Source organism: Nomascus leucogenys, chromosome 9, assembly GCF_006542625.1.
Source record: "Nomascus leucogenys isolate Asia chromosome 9, Asia_NLE_v1, whole genome shotgun sequence".
Lineage (NCBI taxonomy): Eukaryota > Metazoa > Chordata > Mammalia > Primates > Hylobatidae > Nomascus > Nomascus leucogenys.
Genome location: NC_044389.1, coordinates 2,688,056 through 2,715,817, shown reverse-complemented (window position 1 = coordinate 2,715,817; position 27,762 = coordinate 2,688,056). Strand labels below are relative to the sequence as shown.

The 27,762-nt window shown below is 40.9% G+C and overlaps 1 protein-coding gene across 2 annotated transcripts; it reads left to right on the top strand.

Moving 5' to 3' along the window:
* The first annotated feature begins 2,389 nt into the window (after nucleotides 1-2,389).
* Nucleotides 2,390-26,433, top strand: SERTM1 (serine rich and transmembrane domain containing 1). 2 transcript variants are annotated; one of them, XM_003270276.3, is made up of 2 exons: nucleotides 2,390-2,662; nucleotides 23,555-26,433. In XM_003270276.3, exon 2 carries the CDS (start codon nucleotides 23,731-23,733, stop codon nucleotides 24,052-24,054), a length of 324 nt encoding a protein of 107 aa, XP_003270324.1. In that variant the 5' UTR covers nucleotides 2,390-2,662; nucleotides 23,555-23,730; the 3' UTR covers nucleotides 24,055-26,433. The 2 variants fall into 2 exon arrangements, with proteins under 2 accessions (XP_003270324.1, XP_030674265.1); XM_030818405.1 differs by lacking the exon at nucleotides 2,390-2,662 and adding an exon at nucleotides 4,468-4,511.
* Nucleotides 26,434-27,762: the final 1,329 nt, after the last annotated feature.

The window sequence follows — 27,762 nt, the reverse complement described above, 5'->3', positions numbered from 1 at the left end:
GGTAATTTGTTACCTCTAGGAAACTATGAGAACTAAGAAACTAGGAAACTTAGGAACTAAACAAGGAAACTAAGTTTAGGAAATGTCAAGAAAAGCCTTATAAAGCACTTAGTAAAATTTACTAAGTGAATAATGGAGCAGACTGTAGATGGATGTAAAGTAACTCATGAGAGTGGCACATGAACAGGTGAAATTCAGGAAGCCAATCCAAGTGTGCCCGGAGGGAAGTGGTTCTCTGAATCCGCCTTCTTATACAATAGACACTGAGGGAAAGAAAGCTTACCTTATCTTGTCACCAAAGGTAAGACAAGGAAAAGAAAACTGCTATACCAGTCTAAATAAAAAGACTGCCCAGCAATCAACAGTTCTTTTCCCCTCTCTGACAATTGCAGGATGTTGGCAGGGTTTCTCAATGGACAAACTGTATTAGAATCATGTAGAGTATGGGCCGGGCATGGTGGCTCATGCCTATAATCCCAGCATTTTGGGAGGCCAATTACCTTAGGTGAGGAGTTCAAGACCAGCCTGGCCAATATTGAGAGACCCTGTTTCTACTAAAAATACAAAAATTAGCTGGGCGTGATGGTGGGCACCTGTAATCCCAACTACTTGGGAGGCTGAGGCGGGAGAATTGCTTGAACCAGGGAGTTGGAGATTATAGTGAGCCGAGATCACACCACTGCACTCCAGCCTGGGCGACAGAGCAAGACTCCTCACAGAAGGATCACATCAGGCACAGAAGGATCCACATAGAAAAGATTCACACCCACCCACAATTGCCCTGGAGAAGGAAGGGGAGAGACAAACAAACAAACATGTAGAGTATGAATGAACCAGACAATAGGGTTGGGGCCTAGGAATCTTATGCACAAAGAAATTTTGAGGACCACTGTTTTGCAGGTCAACAGTTCTAACTGCCCCCCTTATACACCTTAGTGTTTCACAAAGTGAGTTGTGAGAACAACCAGTGATATTCAGAATAATTTTAGCATGGAAGACTTATGCCTTTATTTCATTGTGCATTAAAATATTAAATACAACTGGTATCTCACAAACCAATAATTTCATAGATATTATTGCTTATGATGAAGCCAAGTAAAAATCTAAGGTAAACTTTACTAAGTGCATAATGGAGCAGACTGTAAATGGATGTAAGATAACTCATGAGAGTGGCACATGAACAGGTGAAATTCAGGAAGCCAATCCAAGTGTGCCCAGAGGGAAGTGGTTCTCTGAATCTGCCCTCTTGACAACACAGCTAATTCCATCCTCCTGCATTTTACATCAGGCACAGAAGGATCCACATAGGAAAGATTCACACCCATCCACAATTGCCCTGGAGAAGGAAGGGGAGAGACAGAGAGGCTTTACTTATGTACCACGGAGCTTCAGAGTTAAGCCAGGTGCCCCTGCCTGTCTCTACTTGGAGAACAATTGAACATGGGTGGAAGTAGCAGGCTCCTAGGAGCCGGGCCCTGGTGGGTGGCAGTATATGTGCATGTGTTCGTGGTCACTGAGACTTGGGTGGCCTGATTCTGTATTGTGCATGATTTGCTTTTCTGGCCACTAATAGGTCTCACGGTGAAGACAACAGAACCAGATGGAGTAGGGGCTCAAGGAACAGATAGCCACATCAACACTTCCCAGGGGTTCAGCTCTTTACAGGCCACAGAGCAACAGGATTGTTGAATGTCAGAGTGAAAGAGACCGCAGACACCAAGTGATCCAAGTCTCTCATTTTCCAGTTGAAAAACAGGAATACAGAGAGAGAGAGTCTTCTGGTCAAGGTAGCAGCACTGACTGGTAACTGAAGTTGGTCGGATCAGTTAAAGCCTCCTTTTCCAGAGTTCTGTTATGATATATGACTCTCTATGCCAGTTCCCTAGTAGAGACTCATGACTGACTGTCTCCCTGGCAATGACAGAGACGCCAATCCTATTCGATTCATTTGATGATTTGGTATAGGATTCAGAGGGGCACGCGGGGAAGGCTGAGCGAGGGCTGTCTGTTGTGAAGCTCATCGCAGAACGAGGCCATGCCCCACGCAACTCAGTCAGAGCTGGGCTTGCGATGGTGCACCCAGAGTAGTTGTTTTGGTTGGGGGCTGCGAGGAGCTCATAAAAGATGTAAGAGGAGGAGAAAGTTGGCAAGAAGTGGATGCTTTCATCTGCAGAGAAAGGCCCCTGAGCCCTAAAAAAACTGCCCTCCTCCCCACTCCCCCCACCCCACCCCCCCACACACACACTAAAGTTCACCCACTACACCTGCCTTCCCCAGATGGGGCTCCCTGCGCAACGCCTCCTCGTCCTCCGAGATTTTCCAACGGTGGCGCAAGCTCCTCCCTCGCCCGAGCTGGGCGCCGTCCTAGAGCCAAGCGCCCGCTAGAGCCGAGACTAGGGGGCGGCGAGGAGTGGGACCCGCTCGCGGCCATTGGTTGTGCGGCCAGGAGGGGCGGAGGGACGACGCGCGGGCTGTGCGGAGCCGGCAGCCCCGGTCCACTCCCGCTGCGCCCGCTGTCCTCCGTGCGCCCAGACTGCGCGCCGCGCGGCTGCGCCCAACATTCCCGAGGACGGCTTCGCGGGCGCGGATCTTCCAGACGGGAGCACCGCCCCACCGCGAGCGCAGGAGACCTGCTGGGGAAGTCGCGTGTCCTGACCCGCAGGTCAGTGAGGGAGACTTGCAGGGTCCCGAGCTCTAGGGGCGAACTTGCCCTACGCGGAGGGCGCCCCACTCCTTGCCTGGGGCGGCCTCGGGTCCTGGAGGCGAGCCGCCTCCCAGACTCTCGCCGAGATCTGGGCTCCCGGAGATCTGGCTCCTTTCTGAGAAACACCCCCAAATCTATCCCTTTTGAGGTGTCCTTACTGTCCCGAGAAGCAATCGCAGCCCGGCTCTCCGAGTCTCGGGGTGACTCCACGGGCTGCAGGAGGAGCCGCGAGGGGCCCTGAGCGCAATGTCCTTGGCCCCGGGATGACCTGCCTCGGTCCCAGACACTGGGAACCGGGAAGGTCTACCCTCGCTCTGCAAGGTGGATTCCTCCATGCGAGTGTAGACAGTTCTACACTTTGCAGAGTGTGTGTCTAGGTGCATTCTGTTTGTTTTTGCCTTTGTGGTGTGTGGAGGGTCATTCTTGGGTTTGTTTTGCTCCTGTCTGATTTTCTAGGGTCATTTGCGTTCCTTCTCGGGAACGGGGACTCGCCATGCGCACACTGACAGCTGGCTTTGCACCTTAAGGCGCTGGAGAGTCTTTTCGCCCGTCTTCGGGTGGCCCTAAATCCGGGGAAGTTTTATGTGGCGCTGAACACTTGCGTTTCCCAGGGGTGTTTTCCCTAGCTCCCGGAAACCCAGTAGGTAACTGCGCCAGCGACCCTTCCCCTGTTCCCGGGTCTGATGAGACACTGGAATCCTGCCTTTCCCTGTCGAGGTGTGCGAAAGATGGGCAAATTGCTTCAGTTCTGATTTAGGAAAGGGATATGTAATGTGCCCTCCTCCAGGGAGCAGAGGGATTCATTCACAGAAATATCTTGTTGAGGACCAGGATTGGGGCTACGCCTGCCCGCTTTCCTGCACCAGATGCCCGGGCTCCATCGGACTAGGGTTTGATCTCAGACTCTAGAGACGGGGTCCGTTTGTTAATGTCCTTCATTTCCTCTCCCTGTTAATTTTTCTTCGGAAAATGTTCAGCTAAAGTATGTACTTCAGTGGTTCTTTGTGGTAAATGATGGGCTGCTATGGCTAGAGGACGTCTCAAAGCCATCGCATTTGGTACAGTCTGCACTACAGGTGCAAAGGGCGGGGAAACTGACAGCGTTACTGTCCTGGGGCGGACCCGCGGGACTACTCCCTAAGACGTTTCTCCTAGGTGCCTTCTCCTAGGTGCCTAAGACGTTTCTCCTAGGTGCCTTCTCCTAGGTGCTTCCAGGATTCGTTGTTCAGACAACAGCCTAACAGGAAAAGAGGCACAAGTGACAGTCTTTTCTTAAAGGGTTTGTCTTTTAATGCAGTCTTGCGGAGCCCCATGCACCCTCTGAAAAAAACAATATTTAATTTGCTGAATTATACAACTAGCCTGGGTGTCTCAGCTTATTTGTGATCGTGCCCATAGAGGTTCTTAAATATCTTTTTGTAACTAAATTCTCTTCATTTTACTAAGTAGAGTAGTGTCTTTTCCCCCGCCACCACCACACTCAGAACACCGTTTTTAGTTGATCTGTAAAGCAAATTGCCTTTTAGAGGGCTTGTGAGTGAGGCTGCCCGGTCTCAGAGCCTCCCTCAGCCCATGCCCTAGTCACCTTTAAATGCTGGACATCGTAGGGCCGCCGAAGCATCTGTCAACCTCAGAAGTAATCTGGAAATATTGAGATCCAGCACGTGGGTGGGATATTCCATTTTTGTGTTTTGGCTTTGAGGGGCTTATTATTTTTGATTCCTCTATATAAGGCAAAGTGCTCTGAAGAGCTGAACGCACACATTTATTGTTCTCATTAAAGAAACCTAAAGAAACCTGTTGTAAGGTAAGATCGAGTCCATTCTCCCTTGCTATTAGTTCGTTCAGTTCAACAGATTTTACTAGATGTCTACGATGTGGACAAGCACATCAGGGGTTAAGAGATAAATAACTGTGTGATTGCATGTGGCATCAAATCCATGAGAGAGTTTATTTGCAGGTTTCCTGGGTTTCTTTTTCTTTTTTCTTGTTCTTCTTTAGTGAGGGCAGATGAAGAATGACAGAGCTGATTTGTAAGAATGACCAACCATACTAACCTTTAAGCAAACTTGGAGTTATACATTCATTATAAAAAAGAAAGTCTAACTCATAACAGGCAAAATTCTGAGTCAGCCTCTATGCTAGATCAAGTCTGAGCTCATTTGATGATCGTTCTTCTCTGGCTTACTCTTCTCCCTATACTTATATTACAACATTTTTGGGGGGTCCTTTTTTGTTTAAAGTTTGTGCAGTTTGTATGAGCATTTTTATACTTAATTAGTTATAATGAAGAAGGGAAAAATAAAATTATGGCTGAATTTTTGTGTTTTGTTCATCTGAGTTTTTAAAGTAGTGATTTAAGAATCTGAAAAAATACATTTCTGAATGGCCCTGGATGCCAGGCACTGTGTAGGTCCCACTTGCCTGGCTCCTGGTACCCATAAGCCATTCAGTAAATATTTGTTAAATGAAACTAAAAGCCAAAAAGTAGTGCTGCAGAAGAATGTTGTTTTCTTCAAATATCTACTTGTGGAGCCTATTATATTATATTAGTATATTAATACGAAGTATTATAGGCCTAATTTTTATAGATTTCATTATTGTTTATAATGAGAGCTAAAAATAATAATAATAAAGCCTTTAAATTAGTTAATGGAATAGGGAACCCAACAAGGAAGAAGTTCAAGCTTTAAGCCCACGAGTTGGCAGGATTCCTTTTAGCCAACATATGTGCCTAGAGGATTCAAGCCAGAGGCTTAGATGAAGAAGCCCTTGGTATGCGTATGTGGCCCAACCTTTGATTTAGAATTCAGGAAGTCCATCTGTGCATTCACTGGCCATTTCAGGAGCCGGGCAACAGTCTACTAGGCCAAATTCTGTGGTCCCTTCTGTTCTGACTCTGATTTGTGGCAGATGTATCCCAAGGATACAGCGTCTTCATGCTCAGTCTCATGACATAAAATGCGTCCTTCAAGAGTTCCTTATGGATATAGGAAATAGTCATTATTTAGCCTTTACTAAGTTTGGAAATTTTTTTTGAAAAAAAAAAAGATAAAGATGTCTGAGCCGTCAAACAGCTGTACACACTTTAACATATCTCTAAGCATGAAGTGGCGTCATCCAGCCAAAACAGTGCCATATGACAAACCTCCACCTTTCCTTCAGAAATGGGGTGCGTCACTAATATTTTCTGAGTTCCTAACTTTTAAATTCCCATCTATTAAGCTATATTAAGACAGGAAATTAGTCAGTCTAGGTCTACAATTTGTACTTTGAGTCTTGATGTTGATATTGTTAATAGTGCAAGGGTCTGGAAAATGTAAGCCTCTAATAATTGTTAAAAGGGTCACTTAAGAAGGTAACAGACCTGAATCCAACTTCTGATGGGAAGCAGAAGGATAGGTGGCTATAAGAATCGGTTTCAAATTAAGAGAGACTGGAAGATGACTGAAACCACAGTTAAAACACTAACTAACTTCATTCAGGGAACATTGAACATACAGATTCACTTCCCATGGGAGGCCAATATGGCAGCTTTCCTGGTTAACTTGCTAGGGTAGTCTGGTGCTGATTAGAAGTACCTGGTAATCTATCAACTGTTGCCGGTTAAACTGCCTTGGTCCTTATTCACCTTCAATTTGCTTGTGACCAGGATTATATCAGAGGGATGTACTGTTCTCATTTCTTAAGTAGAACATTGACAACATCCTGTAAAATGCAATGCTACCTCCAGGTACGTTTAAGCCCTATTAGGAAGATTGACTTTCTGGCATCAGCCTGAAAGTCAAACTTTGAAAAAAAATGGTAGAAATGAACATTTCAAAGGTTTGTGTTAAGTATAGACAGTACAGAAAAAGAGGGGAGAAGGAGGACGGGGAAGAGAAAAAACAAGTCCTGGGCTTAAAAACCAGCAGTATTTTCATGGCATATGGCATAATCAAATTTTATTTCTATTTCTTAATGAAAATACCTTTATTATTTTTTCTGATGTTAATACACGATTCTTTTTGTCAAAATATAGATAGAGAAATGCACAAAATAGAATGTTAACATGCCCCCGTAATACTACCCTCTAACAAAAACATATGTTAACAGCTCGGTATATAACCTCTTGTTTTGTGTTGTTGTTTTTGCATCTAAAATATATGTGTGGATAATAGTAGTAGCAGTAGTAGTTGTTGTTTTACAAAAATGGAATCATAATATACACTATTCTGAAGGTTACTTTCTTGACTTAGTCATAGATGTTCAGCATCTTTTCATGTTAGAAAATATGGTCCTTTTTCACACGGAGGGGAACAACACACACTGGGGCCTGTTGGGGTAGGGTGGTGGGAGGGAGCATCAGGGAAAATTAGCTAATGCATGCTGGGCTTAATACCTATGTGACGGGATGATAGGTGAAACAAACCACCATGGCACATGTTTACTTATGTAGCAAACCTACACATCATGCACATGTATCCTGGAACTTAAAATAAAATTTAAATATATATATATATATATATATATATACACACACATATATATGTATATATATATATACACACATATATATGTATATATATATATATATATATATATATACAGTCCTTTTTAATATAAAAGGATCAAGAGACTCCACTGTGTGACTCTTCTGTCATTTATTTAACTAATCTTTGACTCATGGACATTTTAGTAGCTTCAATGTTTAGCTACAGAATGCATCTTTGTGCACGTACTTTTGAACTTGTCTGATTTTTTTCTCCATTGGATAAATTCTTAAAATGTATCATTTACACTGTTATCCTATAATGCTACCTAGTTTGTGTGAAAAGGGAAGCATTCAAATAGTTCATACAACAAGCAGTAGACCTTCCTCACTGTGACCCATTCTTCCCTATGCCTGGCACATAATACTCTTTTCCTTAAAAAAATTTTTATTAGCAGTTAACATTCATATAGAAAAGTACACAGATCATAAAGACATATCATAAGATATCATAAAGACATAATTTATGTGTTCAATTTGACACACCCATATAAATGGTACCAGGCTCAAAAAAAAATATTTACCAATGCATGTTGAGCATCCCTAATCCAAAAATCCAAAGTCTGAAATGTCCCAAAATCTAAACTTTTTGAGCATTGGCATGATGCCACAGTGCACAGTACTCTTTTCATCAAAAGGCAGCATGGCAGGCTGAGACTGAAAGCCTGCTGTTTGTTGTTGAACAGCTGATGCGAGTATTCTTGAGATGCAACTGTACTGCTTAGTCAATTTTTTGTTTGTTTGTTTTGTTTTGTTTTTGTTTGTTTTTTGTTTTTGAGATGGAGTCTTGCTCTGTCACCCAGGCTGGACAGTGCAGTGGCACGACCTCAGCTCACTGCAACACCTGTCTCCTGGGTTCAAGCGATTCTCCTGTCTCAGCCTCCTGAGTAGCTGGGATCACAGGTGCCTGCCACCACACCTGGCTAATTTTTGTATTTTTAGTAGAGACGGGGTTTCACCATGCTGGCCAGGCTGGTCTTGAACTCCTGACTTCAAGTGGTCCATCCGCCTAGGCCTCCCAAAGTGCTGGGATTACAGGTGTGACCCACCGCACCTGACCTGCTTAGTTACCCTTGAACACATTTTTTTCTGTGTATTAATGATGCCATATCTTTTAGTGTTAAGTACTTATGTGTGAATAAGTGTAAGAAAATAATTGCTATGAGTAGTGTATAAATTCAGTCAGGAATTATGGTGATACCAAATAACCACAAATTGTACACATGGGTGGCTAAGATAGTGACACTTTTGCTTTCTGATGGTTCAACGCACACAACTTTGTTTCATGCAAAAAAAAATTAAACATATTGTATAAAATTACCTTCAGCCTATGTGTGTAAGGTGTATATGAAACATAAATGAATTTTGTGTTTAGACTTGGGTCCCATCCCCAAGATATCTCATGTATGTTCAAATATTCCAAAATCCAAAAAAAATTCAAACTCAGAAACACTACTGTTTTTGATACTGGACTACTGGTCCAGAGCATTTTGGATAAGGGATACTCAATCTCTACCCTCTGCCATTCTCAAGGCAAACCTGTCATTCTAACAACTACTCATGGGAAAGTCCTTGGTGAGCTTGGATGCTAGTCTCAGACCTTCAGAAAGACTCCTTGCCAACAAAATGGGTCTAGTTCAATGGAATGAGTTTCCAAGATCTCTGTTCAAGTGTCGTCTTATTATCCCTGTTGGTTTTTGTTTTACATTTTTCCACCGAACTCTCTGCTTGGCACATATTTTGATTCATATGATGAAAAACCTCTGGATTAAAAGAAATTAACTTCTTTTTTGTCTGTCTTCCTCTTGTTAGACACTCAGCTCAGCTCTGAGTATAGAGTGGATTTAGGGTTGGAAAGGGGTGCTGGGCCCTCAATTTGTGGTCTCTTTCACTAGCTGGAGTTCCTACTACATATCCTTTTTCAAAAACAAGTGACATATAAACAATGACCTTCAAACTTCACTGAAATTTTGGGGGCGTCATTTTCCTGATTGCTAAAGACTTGTAGCTCTCTGATTCTGTGAAAATTTCTTTCTTTTGTTGTTATTGCTGCTTGCGTGGTTTTTAGTTTTCGATGGTTTTTCTTTGTTGTTGCTGTTGTTGTTTTGTTTTGTTTGTTTGTTTCTGGTTTTGAGATGGAGTCTTGCTCTGTCGACAGGCTGGAGCGCAGTGGTGTGATCTCTGCTCACTACACCTCCGCCTCCCGGGTTCAAGCGATTCTCCTGTTTTTTAATAGGGGAAAGTGAAGATTGAGAGGGACTATAAAGGAAAACAAAAGAATAAATCAGGTATCTAGTACCTGATACATATTTGCAGTTAGTTGTACGATGAATGAAAAAAGAGAATATTTGCTTCTCTTGTGCTCATCTGTTTTCATTCCTCTTATTATTTTCCTAAGAAGCTGAGGTTTTTGGATTAGTTCCCTGGCATACTGCTGGTAAGGAGATTGCTGCTCACATCACCATGGCTATGATCTGCGTCAAGTACTACTCGAAGCACAGTCCATGCACCAGCGCCCATTTGAATTATTACTTATTCGTCATGAGATACAGAACTCGTGCCAGAATATAAATCAAATAAGGCACTAGGCATACTTTTTAGTTTAACTATTTCCTTTTATCCTTTTTCTTCTTTTGTAGCAAGACTTTCTTGATGAAGGAAGCACTGTATTTGCTGCAGGTTCCTCATCTCACAGGGACCTGTAACCAACATGTCACTGAGGGAGCCAGGTGGCTGCTTTGAGTAGCCCAGATCTCCAAAGCAGCACTTTGTAGTCAAATTGAAAATTTTATAAAAATGTAAATATTTTCTTTTTCTGTGCCGATTTGCTATTGAATTGTTTGAGCTGTTTTTGTTTCACTTTGGTTTGGTTTAGCATTGAGATGGAGTAGCTAACAATCCTATGGTACGTGATATTCCTGAATGTAGTGAATTATAATCAGCTTCCCCTACAATGATCATGAAGTATTTTCCTTGACCCTTTTTATTTCCACAGATGAGCACAGTGTCATAGGTTGTGATGATAAAGGACTTGTAATTGTCAAAAGATAGAATTATCATGGAGTTTAACTTAAGAAATTCTTTTAAAAATGCATTCTGGTTCATATTCAGCCAGAGCTTCATCGTCTCACTATGGTAAACTCTCTTGGTTTTTACTGTGCCCTTCAGAATACATTTGTTACAACCCTCCAGCTTGTTCACAAGAATGTATTTCAGTATTTCCAACACACTCTTCCATCCTTTCCTCAATTATCCTGGTGAACAGTTGACCAAATAAAATCTTAGCTTTCTTACACATCGTTGAAAGACACAATTGGTTGATTTTTAAAAGTATGGGCAGAGTTTGCCCTGGAACCAGAAACTATTAATTTTATTGCCATAACTGAAACACTTCAAAAATTTAGAGAGGGTTCATCATCATTATTCTTTACTGTTGATGCTTACACCCTTTGAGTAATCTTTATGATTTTATACAAGATCATTTATTCATTTGTTAAATAAATATTCTTTTGCCTGTAAAGACAGAATAAACATGAGCTATCTCTCCAAGAAGCTTCAAGTTTCTTTATTCCCTTATTCTTTCATTCATGCAGCCATCTAACAAATGCTGATTGATCATCTTTGTGCCACATTCTGTACTAGTCTGTGGGTATAAGATAAGTGAATTGTTATTTCTTTATTCTAGAACTTCCCAGTTTGTTAAAGCAGATACGTAAATAAATATAGTAAATATAATAAAATGTGAGAAATGCTAGTGTAGAAAGGTACAGAAAGTATGCTGAGAATGCAGAGGAGGGAGCCAGAAATTTGCACAGAGAAAGTAGGTAGGGATTTCTATTAGGTGAATAATAAGCAGATGAGACAGAAGATGGATGGCTTGATAGAGACCTGCAGTGAACAAATTGGATTTGGGTTCAAGTTAGGGAGAGGATATGTACACATATAAGGATTAAACATAAGTATTTTTTTAACTGGGGAATTGAAAACAGCATGTTATGCCTGGAACATGAATCTTAGGTACAATGGTAAAAACGAGACTGGAAAAGTAGCCTGTGGCCAGATCGTAAGGGACAGACCATATAAGAGAAGTCTTAGATTTCTCACTGTAGTTGGCAACTATACAAATTATAGATGCATTAGACTCATGCACATAATGATAATATTCTACCCCTTCCTGTACATCGTTAAGAAATATTTGTTCAATGTATGATTGAATGCAACAAATACTAGTTTTTCTTTTTCTTCTTTCTTTCTTTTTTTTTTCTTTCTTTCTTTCCTTTCTCTCTCCCTTCCTTCCTTCCTTCCTTCCTTCCTTCCTTCCCTTCCTTCCTTCCTTCCTTCCTTCCTTCCTTCCTTCCTTCCTTCCTTCTTTTGATGGATTCTCACACTGTTGCCCAGCCTGGAGTGCAATGGCGTGATCTCCGCTCATTGCAACCTCCGCCTCCTGGGTTCAAGTGATTCTCCTGCCTCAGCCTCCCAAGTAGCTAGTTTTTCTTAACCAAAAGCAATACCACTGACCCTTGTACAACGAGTTGTTTTTTCCACTGGGAGTCATGAGTTAGTCTTAATATCCTTATGGCCTCTCACCAGTTCCCATTTGAAACCATTTGGCCTGTTTAAGTGACAGCTGGTCAGGATTATCCTTATACAGTAGGAGCTCATCATATTTGAGCTTGTTAAGGAACATGTCTTTGGCACTACCAGTAGCTAAATCTCATGCCCTTAAACCTAACGCTTCTATGAAATTAAAGCTAACCAAAACAGCCTTTAAAACCTTCTTTCTCACCAGTGCCAAAAGAGAGTTTTAATATATTACATACACAATTCCTACAACTCTCAGTTATTCATAATTTGACTTATTTATGGTCAAATTCTTACAGACCCATAATAAACTCTGCCATTAAAATATAGTGAGACCTTATGTTAGTTAGTAGAAGGAGAATGATGCTACAGTAACAAATAAGCCCCAAATCTCAGTGGCTTAAAACAACAAAAGTTTATTAATGTTGACATAAGTGTCACTGAGGCCAGCAAGGGGTGAAGATACTCACTGTGGTCACTCAAGGATGCAGACTGATAGACATTGGCAGGTACTTACACCATTACACAATAATTGCAGCAGAGGGAAGGGGTATGGCAAATCTCACACTAGGTCTTACATTTTCTATCCAGAAGGGACATGTCACCTTTCATACATTTCATTGGTCAAAATAAGTCATACAGTCACCCTAAATTCAGAGGGGGTGGGAACATGAAATCCTATGACAGGCCTACGAGAAAGGACATCAGAAACATTTCGTGAACAGCACTAGTGACTACAAGTCTCAAATACATTCCTCCTCAACCCACAGCCTCCCCAGAGAGAAGGAATGGAATGAACATACAGTTTGGAGATGGAGAGATGTAGATTTGAATTCCAGCCCTGCCTCTAAGTGGTTGGGTGAGCTTGGACAAGTCTTTAAATTCTCTGAGCTTGCGGGGCTCAGTGGCTTATGCCTGTAATCCCAGCACTTTGGGAGGCTGAGGCAGGCATTTTTCCTGAGCTCAGGAGTTTGAGACCACCCTGGGCAACATGGTGAAACCCCGTCTCTACTAAAATACAAAAATTAGCCAGACATGGTGGTGGGTGCCTCTACTCCCAGATACTGAGGAGGCTGAGGCATGAGAATCGCTTGAACCCAGGAGGCAGACGTTGCGGTGAGCTGAGATCGCACCACTGCACTCCAGCCTGGGCGACAGAGCAAGACTCTGTCAAAAAAAAAAAATTCTCTGAGCTTTAATTTTCTCATTTGCTAAAAAAGATGATGGGAGATAATACTAACTGACTTAATGAGTTGTGGCGATTAAAGAAAACACACATACATATACAGACACACATCCAAAATTGGTACATGCTTTTATTTGATAAATACTAGCAGCCATCATTTATGTTACCCTTGTTCTTTTTCCTCAAACTGATTTGTCTGCACATTCTTTCTCCTCCACAAGCATCCTGGGTTTGCCTTCCTCTGCCAGTCATGCTCTGAAGACAGACTGCTACTCCTCAATGACTTGGGGATGCCCTCACTACCTCTTTCCTCTCTCCTGTACCTCCCGTCACTCTTCTGCCATGATGTGTCCCTGCATCCCAGCTCACACCATTGAAACAAAAAAGAACTGATACTAGATGTAAGAATAGTGAATAATGGGTGAAAGTGTAGGCTATTTCTACAAGTGAATTAAAAATGCAGAGCTCACAGCCTCTAAAAGTAAGATGAAGAGCTCAGCCTTAATAAAGGACAGTCAAAGTCAGTTAAATCTTGTATTAAAGATTATCCATAATTTCCTTGAGTGAAAACATATTTATTTATACTTTTAAAAGAATGTGTAACTATTTTCTATAGGTCACTACTTTGGCAGTCTGTTTTCCACAAATAATTCCCAATTATTTTTCAGTTTCACCTTCTTACATTTTCAAGTTGAAATACGCTCTGGGAGAATTTGAGCCTACACTCATCTATTGCTTCCATATTGTCTTTGACAGGCTCTGGTGTTGAATTGTTATCTAAAATGACAACAGGCTGCTGAAGACTTGATTTCCACCCACACTTGATAGCCTGCCATATCATTTTGTTCCATGTTATGAGGAACATGTAGACATTTTCTTTATTAACCAGACTTTTGAGTTCGCTGTGCCGCCTGTGAGAAAAAGAGAGAGCATTGGCAGGCTCGGCCGCTGTGTTCACACTGAGGATTAGCAGGACCACGGGAAACCCACAGGGGAAGGTGCTTTCCTGATGAAGGACACAACGTCCTCTTTCTGTTTTCTCCCTTCCCAGGTGTCCTTGGAAATCCAGGTAGATGAGTAATTTCACAGCCATGAGAGAGCACTTAGTCTCCTTGTATAGATCGTGTTTTATGTAACCTCTGCCTAACATCAGATTCATCTGGCACTGACAATTTCAGGTCCCTACCTGTATCCTCAGTCATGTGATTGGTGATGACTGGGGAAAAACACTATTCATATCAATGTTTCCTATTTTTTAAAATTGCAGCTGCATTTTGCCATGACTAGCTTCAATTTCTGAACTGTTCATTGGCCCCTATGACAAAAGACTCTGCCCTGGACTGTAAGTGAGTTCATGGGCTCAAGTTTAGACTCTTGCTACTCTAGAGAACTCACCCAAACCAAGGTGATTAAGGAGGTGGTTGCCAGTTATAAGAGTTGTAAGGAGAGTGAGCTTTCTTCTCCGTGGAACTTGCTCTTTGCAGCCTCTTTCACTTAGCGAAGTCTCTACTTCTGCTGCTTCTGTTTCCTGAAATCCCTACTTTGAACCTGGAGCACATTGGCTATTGTGGGTTCTCCCTGATCTTCTCACAGATCACCTACTCATTGGTCCTCATTAGAAAACTGCTAGTCCCAAGCTTTGACTGGGCGTTTAAACTGCAGGAGAGATATCCTTGGCTGCCTCTGAAGATGACTGATGATGTAAGATGCACATAACAGGATTACTTGCTCCTGGAGGCCCAGATGAGATTCAGTCCAGTGGGTGGTGGCAGGAGTAGAGTTGTGAATAAGGCTTACTAGTGAGTCACCATTCTTGGTCTTCAGGCAGCCTCTCCCACCACCATAGGCACAGTTTCCTGGTCATATTCAGCTCCCTCTAGTTCATCCTCTGATGCTTCACTGCAAGTGTTTGTGGCTTACTGGGCATCATGAGCTGATGGTAGCAGCAAGTAGCTGAGCTTTTCTAATGCCCACAGAAGAATCTGGCTTCTATTATTGTATTTCCTTAGAAGCTTCTAACATTTTGGCTGACTTAGCGCATATTTTTCGAAGCATATTTTCTTGAGTTCCTTGGGACAAATTATTTTCTTCCTCAACTTGTATGTTAAAAATTTCTAAAACTGTTGAAAAGTTGCAAGAATAATAACAATAAATACCTATATACCTGTCAACTAGATTAACCAGTTGTTAACATTTTGACACATTTGTTTTATGTATGTATGTATGCATATGCGTATGTGTGTGTACTTTTTTTGCTATTTTGGCTGAACCACTTGAGGGTTAGTTGCAGATAATATGAAGCTTTATGGCTAGATACTTTAATACGCATTTCCTAAGAGCAAGAACATTCTCCTATGCTACAACTAGGAAATTTAATATTGGTATAATTATCTAATGTACACAGTCTATATTCAAATTTCCCCAGTGGTCCTAATAATGTGCTTTATAACAAAGCTGGTTTTTTTTAATTGATCCAAGATCCACCAAGGAGCTTACACTGAGGATTCCTGTGAGGGAAGAAATCTTGAAGTCTGAATCCTACTTTTTTTTCTCTGAGTATTCAGCTGACTACTAAACAATATAATATGGCCAAAACTGGATATATCCAAAACTTAGCCTGCCTAAGCTGCCAATTAATAGGCATTATTCTTTTTAAATAGCCATTTTACTGTTGAAAGCATTATCATATTTGACTGTCAGCCATAGAGGACTGGAAGAATGAGATAATTTATTTGGCAAAATTCTTATGTATATGTTATGCCAAACACTTGGCTAATATCTGGATGAGATGGGCAATTTACAGACTATGTAATCAACTAGGGTTCTATCTGTAGTTGTGTTATGAGAAACAATGGTTCATTAATTCAAGGAAATGTGGATTAAAAATGTCATTAAGTGAAAGACTCTGTTAGCTTGAATTCCTATTGGGAAATGCAAGACACATAACATTTATGCATATTTGTGATGTTCTAATCCATTTTTAGGGAATAGGATATTATATAAAGCACCCTAGTTTAAACAAATACATGACTACCATTGTCAATAGAGATAGATATAAATAGTGACCTGTGTAATTATTTTGCTAATGCTGAAATTTTTTTTCAGACAAGTGGATCCAAAATCTACCAATGATCTTGCATTACATTAAGGGGAAAAGTATCTCCTTAATGGGGAATCTTTACTTTTTTTTTTCAAATTGTGCCTATACACGTGATCTTATGGATAGATAATGGTTGTTATTCCTTGTTGTATTCTTATATGCAAAAATAGAGAACTTGATACATTGGTTAGTTTACATTGCTCTCTTTCTATGCATCAAGCCTCAACTATCAAGATATTTTAAGTGGCAAAGAAGTTTGGGGTCTATGTTATAGAGTGAATAAAATCTTTACTGCATATCCATTCTTATAAATTAAAAATACACACACACACACAACAACAGCAACAACAACAACAATAAGACATTTACAGGAACAGAGACCAACAAAAAGGTTCTCATTAAACTTGTTAGCCTGGATGCCTGTGAAAGATGGAATTTCAAGTTCTTCCCTGCTCTCTTAGGACAGTTTTAGAGGCCCACAAAGGCCCCTGAGGCCTGAGAATACCTAGTAGTTTACATGCAAAGGATTAAAAAAAAAAAAAAAAGCTCTGGCTGACTCATTCCAGGGATTTGTGACAATCACAAATTTATTTTACAAGCACAAAATCTTTCCAAATATCACTCTCTATATAGAGACTGTTATGAACATTTTCTGATTGGACAAAAATATATATATTGGATACAAATTATTTTACTATAGAGACAAAATGAGACACAAAAGAAAAGGAATAAGCACCATTCCATTGTCCTAGCATGGCATGGTTTTATGAGAGTTCTATTTTATTTCATGTATTTTTTTTTTTTAGACAGGGTCTCACTCTGTCACCCTGGCTGGAATGCAGTGGCACGATCATGGCTCACTGTAGCCTTGACCTCCCAGGCTCAAGCAATGCTCCCACCTCAGCCTCCAAGTAACTGGGACTACAGGCACATGCTATCATGCCTGCATAATTTTTGTATTTTTTGTAGAGATAGGTTTTCTTCATGTTGCCCAGGCTGGTCTTGAACTCCTGGGCTCAAGCGATCCTCCTGCCTCAGCCTCCCAAAGTGCTGGGATTACAGGCATAAGTCACCATGCCCAGCCCAAGAATTTTCTGAAAGGTTGTCTAGTTTTGCTAAAAATAAGCAAGACTTTTTACTTTACTAATGCCATGATTTAACCAATTTTAGCTGCTCTGAGATCAAAAGATGTTTTTCTTAATATACTTCTAAAATATTGGAAATGATCAGAGCAGGATGGGGGGAAAGAATTGATCCCAAAAGCTCTCATTTAAAATGCTGTAACATCTTGAAAAGCCAATCTTGTTTTTACCTTCTTTCTTCCCATTGATTCATTATGATCTTGCTTATGATCTTCAAGTCATTATTTCTCTGGCTGTTGGCTTTTTCTGTCAATCAAGTGTATAGCCAATGGCCTTTTCTCCTGCTCTCTAAAAGTGGCTTTCATCATTCTGCTACTTCTTAACCAGTTCGTGTTTTCTTCAACCTGCAGGTTACTCCTTTTCTTGTTTTGATTTAGGCCAATTATGTTAGCCAAGATGGGTCCAGTCTTCCTGAAGTGCAGGAAGTCTACTCCTGGTCTTTTGTAAACACCATAAAAGAATCATGAAAATACTATGCCTGGACCTGGTTTTGTACTTGACCGTTTTATCTAGAAAATTACCCATTTAGCTATATATTTTATTCTAAGAGAGTATCTTTTTAAATAGTTATTCTTGCTAAGGCAGTGATTTGGCTATAAAATCCTCCCATGGATGTAAACATACTAGAAATTTTATTAAGAATAATAGTTACATCCGGGCATGGTGGCTCATGACTGTGGCTCCCAGTAGTTTGGGAGGCCGAGATGGGCAGATCACCTGAGGTCAGGAGTTTGAGACTAGCCTGGCCAACAAGACGAAAGAAACCCCATCTCTACCAAAATACAAAAATTAGCCGGGCATGGTGGCAGGTGCCTGTAATCCCCGCCTCTAGGGAGGCTGAGGCAGGAGCGTCGCTTAAACCCGGGAGGTAGAGGTTGCAGTGAGCCGAGATCATGCCACTGCACTCCAGCCTGGGAGACAGAGTGAGACTCTGTCTCAAAATAATAATAACAATAATAGTTTGATTTCCTCCAGAAAAACAAAGCTAAATAAATGCAAGGGACTTATACCGATAATTACTTTTGAGACTGTATGAATGAGGTAGATGATCAAAACAGTTAAGTTCATATCCTTTTTTGAAAGATTCTCCTGTGGTTTTTTTTTTAGCTTCCCTCAATCAACTCTGTTTTATATATCAAGAAAGATATATGATGAATATTCTGAGAATTATACCTTACGTAGATAACTAATTTTTAAAGAATTAGTGCAAAATAAGTTCTCTAAAGTGAAAATATTCTGAGTATAATTTATATTTATTTTTATTTTTGCTGAGGAAATATTTTACAAAGCCTAAGAGTAATCCAGGTAGGCAAAAACCATCACTAAGGGAGAGATGGAGAGACTGGGCTGAACCCAAAGCAACCTAATGGCCTGCCCTGGAATTGATTCTTAAAATAAGTCACTGATACCAAGCTATTAGTTTGTCATTTCTATAATTTTTATCCACCAAAGTACTATGAAAAAATTCTGAGTGTATTTTCTGATCGCTCATTTAGATTAAAAAGTAAATTAAAAAGACTGTTCATTTTTATCTTTTGTCTCACATCACCCAATGGACGATTCAAAATCTCCATCTCCCCACCTTTCTTCACATAACATGGCCCTGTAATTCAATGTTCTCAATGTGCGATAGCAGATAGATGCAGTTTATTTCCTTAACGTGGCTTTGGTTTTTATCATGCCAATTGAAGGACTCATAATGAGAGTTCACACAAAACTCTACTCTCCCAAAGCATTGTACTGATAAGTACAGGCGGTTCTCAAACAGGCAACTCTATGGATGGCTGAGTCAGCTTTGAGTAAGGGTAGCACGTAAGATAATAAACTTTATTTCTATTACTGCAAGGCCCAGGGGTAAATGTTTGCCTTTGAAAGCAAGTGAAGATTTACATTTAGAGAAGGGTGGTGGGAAGTGTGTATTGCCAGCAGTAATCTTTTCTCAGCTAGCATGACCTAAAAGGCCACTAAGGAGAGAGAAAGCATTAAAAGAGAAGACCATCACGCAAAGGGCAAAGGAATGGCTGCAAGGTCTTATATAAAACATGCATTTTCTAAGTAGAATGAGGAACAGCTTTGCTCAGATGTGATAAGTTCCCTTCTGGATTCTGGAAATATTCGTTTTTAGGTGTTGTACAGAGGAAAAGATCTAATACATCATCTAAAACCATTAATTCCATTTGGCTATCAAATCTTCCTTTTGTGTACTGGGAAAAGCATTTTATTACGTTGTGTTAATACTTTATGGCCACTTTCCTCATGGTTTTGAGAGGATCACCTTTTGGAGTATGACAGCAGAACCTGATAATGATGGAACATTGATATGGCATCTAACAGCCAGGCCACTCTTTAAATATAAAGTCCGCAAGGGAACAAAGCAGCTTGTCCCAGTTTTCCACAACAACAACAAAAACCTTTCAAATAGTCGTTATTCACATAGAAATGTATTTGAATAACGGTCATGAAATTTAAAATTGCTGTGCCATATTTGAGGCTGACTGGTAGCCTGAGTTTTACAAACCATTGTGTCATAGAAGTCAAGGATGTGGCACAGGCTGTGCCCATGCGCTGACTGCCATGGGTCCTGCAATGCTTATGTGAGAGCACTCAGAGATGAGAGCTGGTCAACTCTTCTTCATTTATGGAGAATGAAGGTACATGCTAGAGAGTATGTTTTTCTTCTTCCCAAACATTATAGTCCTCATAATCCTTCCGTGGGAAGGAAGTTCTTTAAAAGGGGTCCCCGGGCTGTGGTGCTAAATGACTTGGAACCAGAGACCCCAGGTGGGCGCTGTCTGTGTTGTCATTCCATTTCCCACCCCACTGGGCACATGGTGAGAGACTGCACATCCCTCCTTCCTCATTTCACTAGGGGCCTGCTTTTTTGTAGATTTCTTTCCAGCCCAGGCTTTTATTCCAAGAGACAAAGGGAAAGCTGGTTGACCATGTGCTAAAACATTTCCACAGGTCTTCATTTATAATGTTGTGATCCAACTGTCTCATTCTCCTTTCTCAAAAATCACCTCCTGAGGACAGTGATTCTGAGCGGAAAAAAAGCATCAAAATCCCCGTATGGCTTTAGGTGTCACCTGAATTGAGAGTCTGCTGGCGCTGCCCCGAGACAGGTCAAGGCTATGCATTTAAGATGAAGTCTCTTTCTTCTTTTCCTCAAAGCTTATCTGTTTGGGAGCAACAGCCCAAGAAGCATCATCTTGAAACACACTCGTTTGATTTCATTTCCGCAGTGCAACCTCCAGCCTCATTCCACACTGTCACAATGCCTAAACACATACAGGCTGGGTCACCCTGAGCATTATACAGCTACTGTTAAATAAAACCAGAGAGAAAGAAGATATTCCAGTTTAAAACTTCAATAAGGAAATGAGAATTAACATCCAAATTAAAATTCTTTCTAACAGTGCACACACTCTGTTGTTTCAGAGTATGAAATGAAATTTGTGTAGCTGTGATTTTAAATTAAGAAGTACCCTGGAAATGGTATTAAATCAATGATATTTGGGGGGAATACTTAAGGAAGAAGATATTTAGTTGTGAAATGTCAAATAAGGACACAAGGTTTCATTTCCTTGTTTTCTCCTATTCTTCCAAGGCCACTTAAAAGATCAGATGCTTTGACCAAACCTTCTGAGCCTCATTTCCTATAAACTCTCTTGTCAACAGTTGAGGCTCATGGTGGGGTTTTGGTCTGAAAGAAGGCAATCTTCAGGAAGTAAAAACCTACTCTTAGAATATTTACCCTGTAAAATTATATTAACAAGAGGTCTGGTAGCCAGCTGTGAGCTTTACCAACTGAATTGCTGATACCAGAGTGACATTGCCTGTGCCTCCAGCCCCACCCCTGGAAAATGATACAGACTTGGGTAGCAGAGAAGGTAGCTTTAGAAAAATCAGCCAACTTCAGCTGCACCTGTCAAAACTCTAGGACTAAGAGAGATCATGAAAGTTCCTCTAGACTTTCTAGAAGGAACTATCTATCTACTGGTACTTTACTTGGGATGGCCTTTTATGATTTTCTAAGTATGATTATGGAAAATGTTATCACATCTTAACTCAAGACCTCCTGGAGAAATAGGAAAGGTAGGCATCACTGTTGTGCAAATGAGAAAAATAAAAGATGGGGACTAAACTGTGGGCTTGCCCAAAGTAAGTGGCAGATAGGAACTAATTATCCAAAGCATAATTTTTCTCTTCCTACCACAGTTGAGAAAACCAAGAACACAGTTCAGACATGGATTCTAGTCACTTTTCTGTCACTGTCTAGCTATGTACCCTGAGTAAATCGTGATGTCTTTGCATGTCAGTTTTCTCATCTCCAAAACAGGAATAATTCCTCCTTTACCTGCCCTGCAAAGTAGTCATGAGGAACACACAAGATGCATAGTCTTTGCCTTATCTGCCCATGCAGAAAAGAAATTATGTTTACATTTGATCCTTCCTACCAAAACATTAGAGAAACTGAAACCAGATGTTATAGAGGGTGAGGGTGGGGAGAAGCCAAAAGCCCTTGCTTGTCTTCTAATTAGACATGTGACTTTTGTCAAATCATTTAGCTTCTTTATTTCTCTATTTCCTCTGCTACACTTAGGAGGTTGTACTTGAACATTTTAAATAGTTTTTCCCATCCAATCTGTGAGGCTTCTATCCTAGTTTTCTTTTCTGTGCTACCTCTACGACTCTTTGCTATATTCCCCAAAGATGAACGGCTGGAACATTTATGTGCTGTAAAAAAGCTAGGTATTGCCAAAACAGTGTAACACATTTGCAGTCCCACTGCGATTCTTCTTCTTCTTTTTTTTTTTTTTCTTAAGGTTGGTTAGGAACCTGTAGCAGCCTAGTGGAATTAAAATCACCAGGCAATGCAAAATGAGGAGTAGGAGTCAAATTATTTTAGGAACTACTAAGACACCATCCCTAGCCTACTCACGAACTCACTAGGACTCATTAGACTGCCCGTCTCCCAACAGGGACAGCCCTCTCTGAAGTGTCCCCACCTTAACAAGGATCATTAGTGCTGTTCAGCTCCAGCCACAGTGGCAAATGTCAACCCCTCCAAGAATCAGCTGCTTAATTAGATTTGGAGAACAGAAGGAAAAGGCAAGTTCTCCAGGGAAAATGCAGGGCAGAGTTTAGGAAGAGAAAGCTAGAGGCAGAGTGAATGTTTTCCTGTTAGTTTTGCACCACAGTGGAAGCAAGATTTAGAAATGTATAGCAAAATTATCTAGGGCCATACAGAGCTAGGAAGAGCATCTTTTCTGGACTAGAAGAAAGACTTATCTATCAGGAGGGATCCTCTTTTCTCACAGCCTGAACACAGTGAAGAGCTTTTCTTTGCACCTGGCTAAGAAGAAATGGTCCCCCCTCCACACCCCTTAAAACACAATACCCTACACCCACCCATCCACCAAGTCCCATTATCTCCCACCACACACTAAAGTCATTTTTTTCTCCAATGCTTTACAGTTCAGCATACCTCCATGTCTATTATGTTGGTCCGTGCATAACACCATGGGAAGATGAAGCAGGTGTTGGACCATTTTACAGATAAGAAAAGTGATGCTCAGAAAACGTAGGTAATTTGCCCAGTTTCCCAAAGACAATGGAGAACTCAGGCCTCAAACCTAAGTCTCTTGACAGCCAACCTGATACTCTCTCTACCATTCAGAGAGAATCTAACCTTTGTTCTTCTAAAGGAATCTAAAGTTTTTAAATTAAATGCCTAAAGCATGTAAAACAAAGTACCTAGGTACATTTAAGGAAAAGAGTTACATAGAAATGGCACCTGATTTCAAGGAGATAGAATTTTCATAAACAAATCAGCATCTTACAAACATTCGATAAAAAGCACACTCACATGTGCAGTGATTTTCCAAAGTGTGCTAGAGGGATTTACTGGTCAGGAATTATGCTAATGAGCTGGTGAATGTATGGAATTAATTTTCTGGGGGAGGTTTGGAACTAACTTTCTGTGTTCTCATCTCAGAGTGTATACTTGGAGCATCTATTGAAATCACAGCAGATGGAGCACATCATAAATGTATTTTCCCTTTTATTTTATCTTCAGCTCCTTGTAGAAACACAGCACCTAGGGTACTGTAGACAGAAAATAAAAGTTCATTTTTATATCATCATTTGTAATATAAAGACATAAACATGACTGATTCCTAGGGGAGTTATATCATCTTGTTTCCTCCATGCTGAGTTTTCTAATTAATCCTTACTGAAATAAAACCTAAAAATGAAATTTAAATGTGATTTTTCTGAAGAATGCACTGAGTTGCTTTTTTTCTTTCAGTCTCAATGCACACCTGATACCTGCTGCCTCTGAGAAACAAGAAGTTTTGTTGTGCTGATTTAACAGCCTGTGAATTCTGCAAACACGATCGTGAAAAAATGCCAATCTGTCCTGTGTAAGCCCTGTGTGAAGTTTTGACTTTAATCTACCAGATCACTCCTTCACCCTCCATAAAGATGTCTGAACCTGACACTTCCTCAGGATTTTCGGGAAGTGTGGAGAATGGAACTTTTCTTGAACTGTTTCCCACATCCCTGTCCACGTCAGTGGACCCATCCTCAGGCCACCTGTCAAACGTCTACATCTATGTGTCCATATTCCTCAGCCTTTTAGCGTTTCTGCTTCTGCTTTTAATCATTGCCCTCCAGAGGCTCAAAAATATCATCTCCTCCAGTTCCTCCTACCCAGAGTATCCAAGCGACGCTGGAAGTTCTTTCACAAATTTGGAAGTCTGCAGCATTTCCTCTCAGAGGTCCACTTTTTCAAACCTTTCATCCTGAGGAAAATGGAAGAGTCCTTGAGTGTGGCAGCAGTTTTGACATCCCCCTATGGAAGTGTCGCATGAAGCATTGCCTCATGAAAAAAATGACCCTTTCGGTGTAGACCTGCTTCTCCTTCTCGTTTTTCTCTGATTTCTTTCCTGTTCATGATGCTTTTCATTTGGGGATGGAGACACCGATGTTGGTGGAAATGTGTGCAAACCCCAAGGTGCAGAATTTCACACAAATGGCTTGATGAATCTAGACTGGGCTTCTTCGGGTAGGTCAGTTCATTCCACTTTGTTGGGCGCCGTAGACTCATCTGAGGTGGCCCCTCCGTGGATGCTGGACATGGACTCTTGCACTTCGTTTCTTTTACAAAACCATGAAATCAACTGAGCCTGCAGAAACTGCAAAATCAAGTCTGACCTACGCAGAAGTTATTTTCCATATTTAAAAGATAAAGTGGAGACACCAAATTTAAAAAGGAAGAGTCAATTTAGATTTAATGTATAACATTTCTAAAACTGAGGGTAAACATATGCTAAATATTTTCTTTAACTTCAGTTTAACAAGTGAAAATCACACTTATTGATGAATGTAAGTCATTTGGAAAAGTTTTGGAAGAGTTTACATTTTAATAGCAAGACAAACATGTATTATGATGGAGCTTGTAATGTATTTCTGCCTCCTGGAGTTTTATTTTGTTTTTCTGCTTATGTTTTAGTCATAATGCCCTAAAGTTGTGGAATTTTTGTGATTAATTGCTGTTACTAGTACTAAGAGAAGCACCAGAAGAGATGCCAAGAAGTTTTTATATGGATAATTTCCGTCAGTGAGAATTAAGCGAATATGGAAAATATTCATTTAGTTGTATTTTATACAGTAATAACTCTTAGCTGTCGTGTAAGTTCCTTAATTCAGTTTCATAGTCTTTATAATTTTAGTGCAGAATTATATTAAGCCTCCAAGATGTCTGATATTTGTTCACTCACATTAGGTTGCCAAACTTAGAAACTAAATTGCAAATATATGTGTTATTATATACTCCACGAATGTTGCGTCTCTGATCATTAGTTTTTGTATGTTAACATAATACTCTACATTAGGATTTCAGGATGTGAGTTTGTATTAAAAATTGTAGGCACTCAAGTTGTGTAGCTGCTAGGAGCTTTAGGGATCCTAGGAGTTGCTGTGCTGCAGGCAGCAGAGTATGTCTGAACTCGGCAGGCGGTTGGCAGGGGCTGTCTGTGAAATTAGGCACACATGTGAGCTCAGACATGGAATGTGGAGGAACTCAAGCTGCCCCTAAAAACAAAACAATCAACTTGCAGCTCCTTAAGAGTAAGAATTTTAATTTAATTTTGAAAATAAATGGCCCACAGGGTAAACACTGAACTTACTCAACCTACAGGAGGCCACTGCATCAACATGACACGGTCTTCCCATGGCAACCGAATCATTCCTTGTTCAAAACATTTAATCATCTTAAGCAGTGGGGCTTCAACACACCCTTTGGTTAGATTGTGCAGTCAGCACTCTCCAGTGATTAGAATCGGGGAAAGAATCCACTATTTGTACAGGGTTTATCTTTATCATTCTAAAATGCTGAGTGAGTAGAGGTCTGGGAATGAAAATCAGGAGTCTGCTTCTTCTTTTAATTCATAAGCCTCACTTAAATCAGACCACATTTAACTACTTATATATCAAAAACGTCCCCAACCACCATAAGACCAGCACAGAGTTGCTGCCCTAAAATGTATAATTAGTGAAAAATTTACCTCTGCTTCCATTTAAAGCATGGCAGTGGGTTGGGTGTCATTATGTAGTATAAAAACTGGACTAGATAAACTGCTATTTTAGAGCATTATTAGCATTCTCTGAATATATGTATATATACTCACATACGCCCAATTAAAAGTCAGGTGAAAGCTACACAGGATTACAGAGGCATCTATATTATCACTTTTGCTCTTTGACTAATCCTATGCTGTTTTGGTTGTAGAGAGAAAAAAGGACATGGGTGAAGTGATTTTTTTTTTTAAATAAAAGGACAAATTTGCCACACAACAGAACAATCTGAGTATGATCTGTCCTCAGGGTATCTTTATATCCTTTCCTTGTGAAAGAGATATAAAGACTTCTGACAGCAAAACTACTTTAAAAATCAAATCCAATCCAATCCACAAGCACACTCCCATTCCGCACCTGCCGCAGTGGTTCTTGCTCTCAACGTTTAGTAGAGAAATTAAGAGCCACATTCAAAGATGGAAAATAAGATTTGTCGTTAGAAGCTTGCCAAGGTAACAGATTGTACAACTTGAGATGAATTATGTTGTTTAAGAAGTTCAGAAAGGTTGGAAGATGGGTTTATAAATAAAGAAGTGGAGTCCATTGAAAGCCTGGTTCTTTGATTTTTTTTTTCAGTGAGGTGATTTATGATCTCTTCTAGAGAAGAAGCTTTTCCTAGGAGTTTTAAGCATACACCACACACACACACACAGATGTATAGACATACATTTACATATAAATACATCACTCCTTTTCTGTACGTTCTCTCTGAAGCAGGGTCGGTAATGTGTGACCCAAATGTCAGCCTCTCCCCGGCCCTGCAAGGGCCACCTCCTTCTGGGACAGTGAGTCCCACATTTCCCAGATGAAAAGAATGGTCTGGATGCTTTGACAATATAGAGGATCCCACGCCACACCCCAGACCTTCAGGAGTGGAGCCAGGGCATTTCTGGATATTTTTAACAAGGACTTCAGGTGATGCTGATGATCAGCGCGGAAACTGGCAGAGGAAGGATCACATATATTGTGCTTATGTATTTGCAGAAGACAGGGGTCTTACCTCTTGGCCAATGCCCTTGTAACTGCAGTTGCTCCAAGCTGAGCATCCCCCGCACAGCTCAAAACCCCCACTGGGACCTACTTTCCTGCTGAACCCAGCCACCGTCCTCCTCGATGGAAAGCTGCTGGTATTGTAATAAACTTGGTGGAAGAGGGAAGTGCAAAAAGTCACATCTCTTTCTTGTCCTGTCTCTTAATTCCCCACAGGATGATATGCACATAACAGACTAGGCTAGAGGACTGGGGGTAGCTGACAGGATTTATAAGATGAGAGAAAATATTTTACATTGAGTACTAAGTAAGACTATTCCCACAGTCCAAAGGAAAACAACAGCATAGCTAGGAAAACATTATCTAGGAGAAGCACCAGTTTCTAAACTTGCTCCCCTGTCTTGAAGTCAGCCTCCCATCTGTCTGAGAGAGGCTGCCACTTCAATCTAATGCCAGGTCCCACTCTCCGACTCTCTGTTAGAAAGTCCCCTGGGATACGTTCCTATCAGTCCAACACCCTGGACCTAAGACTTCAGAGAGCCGAGTTATTCAAGAGAGAATACTCCCAGGCTGTGTGTGGATAGGTGTGGTATGGATGGAGTCTTGGAGGGAGGTCTGTAGCAGAGGAGTTCACGGCAGGCTCTGGATCTCCCAGGACCAGCTCTCTGCAGTATCTCTCCATCAGTGAGAGGACGACTGTGCTTCTCTTGCTTCCTGGTTATCCAGCCAGCCCAAGCATGCATCTGTGTGCACGAACACACATACACATACACACAGAAACTCAGACACACGCTCTCCTTCACCCACACATACACCATCCAAGAACAAACAATAAACCCCAGTGTTCAAAGACAGCACCTCAGTTTTCAAAGTCCACTTACTTCAATT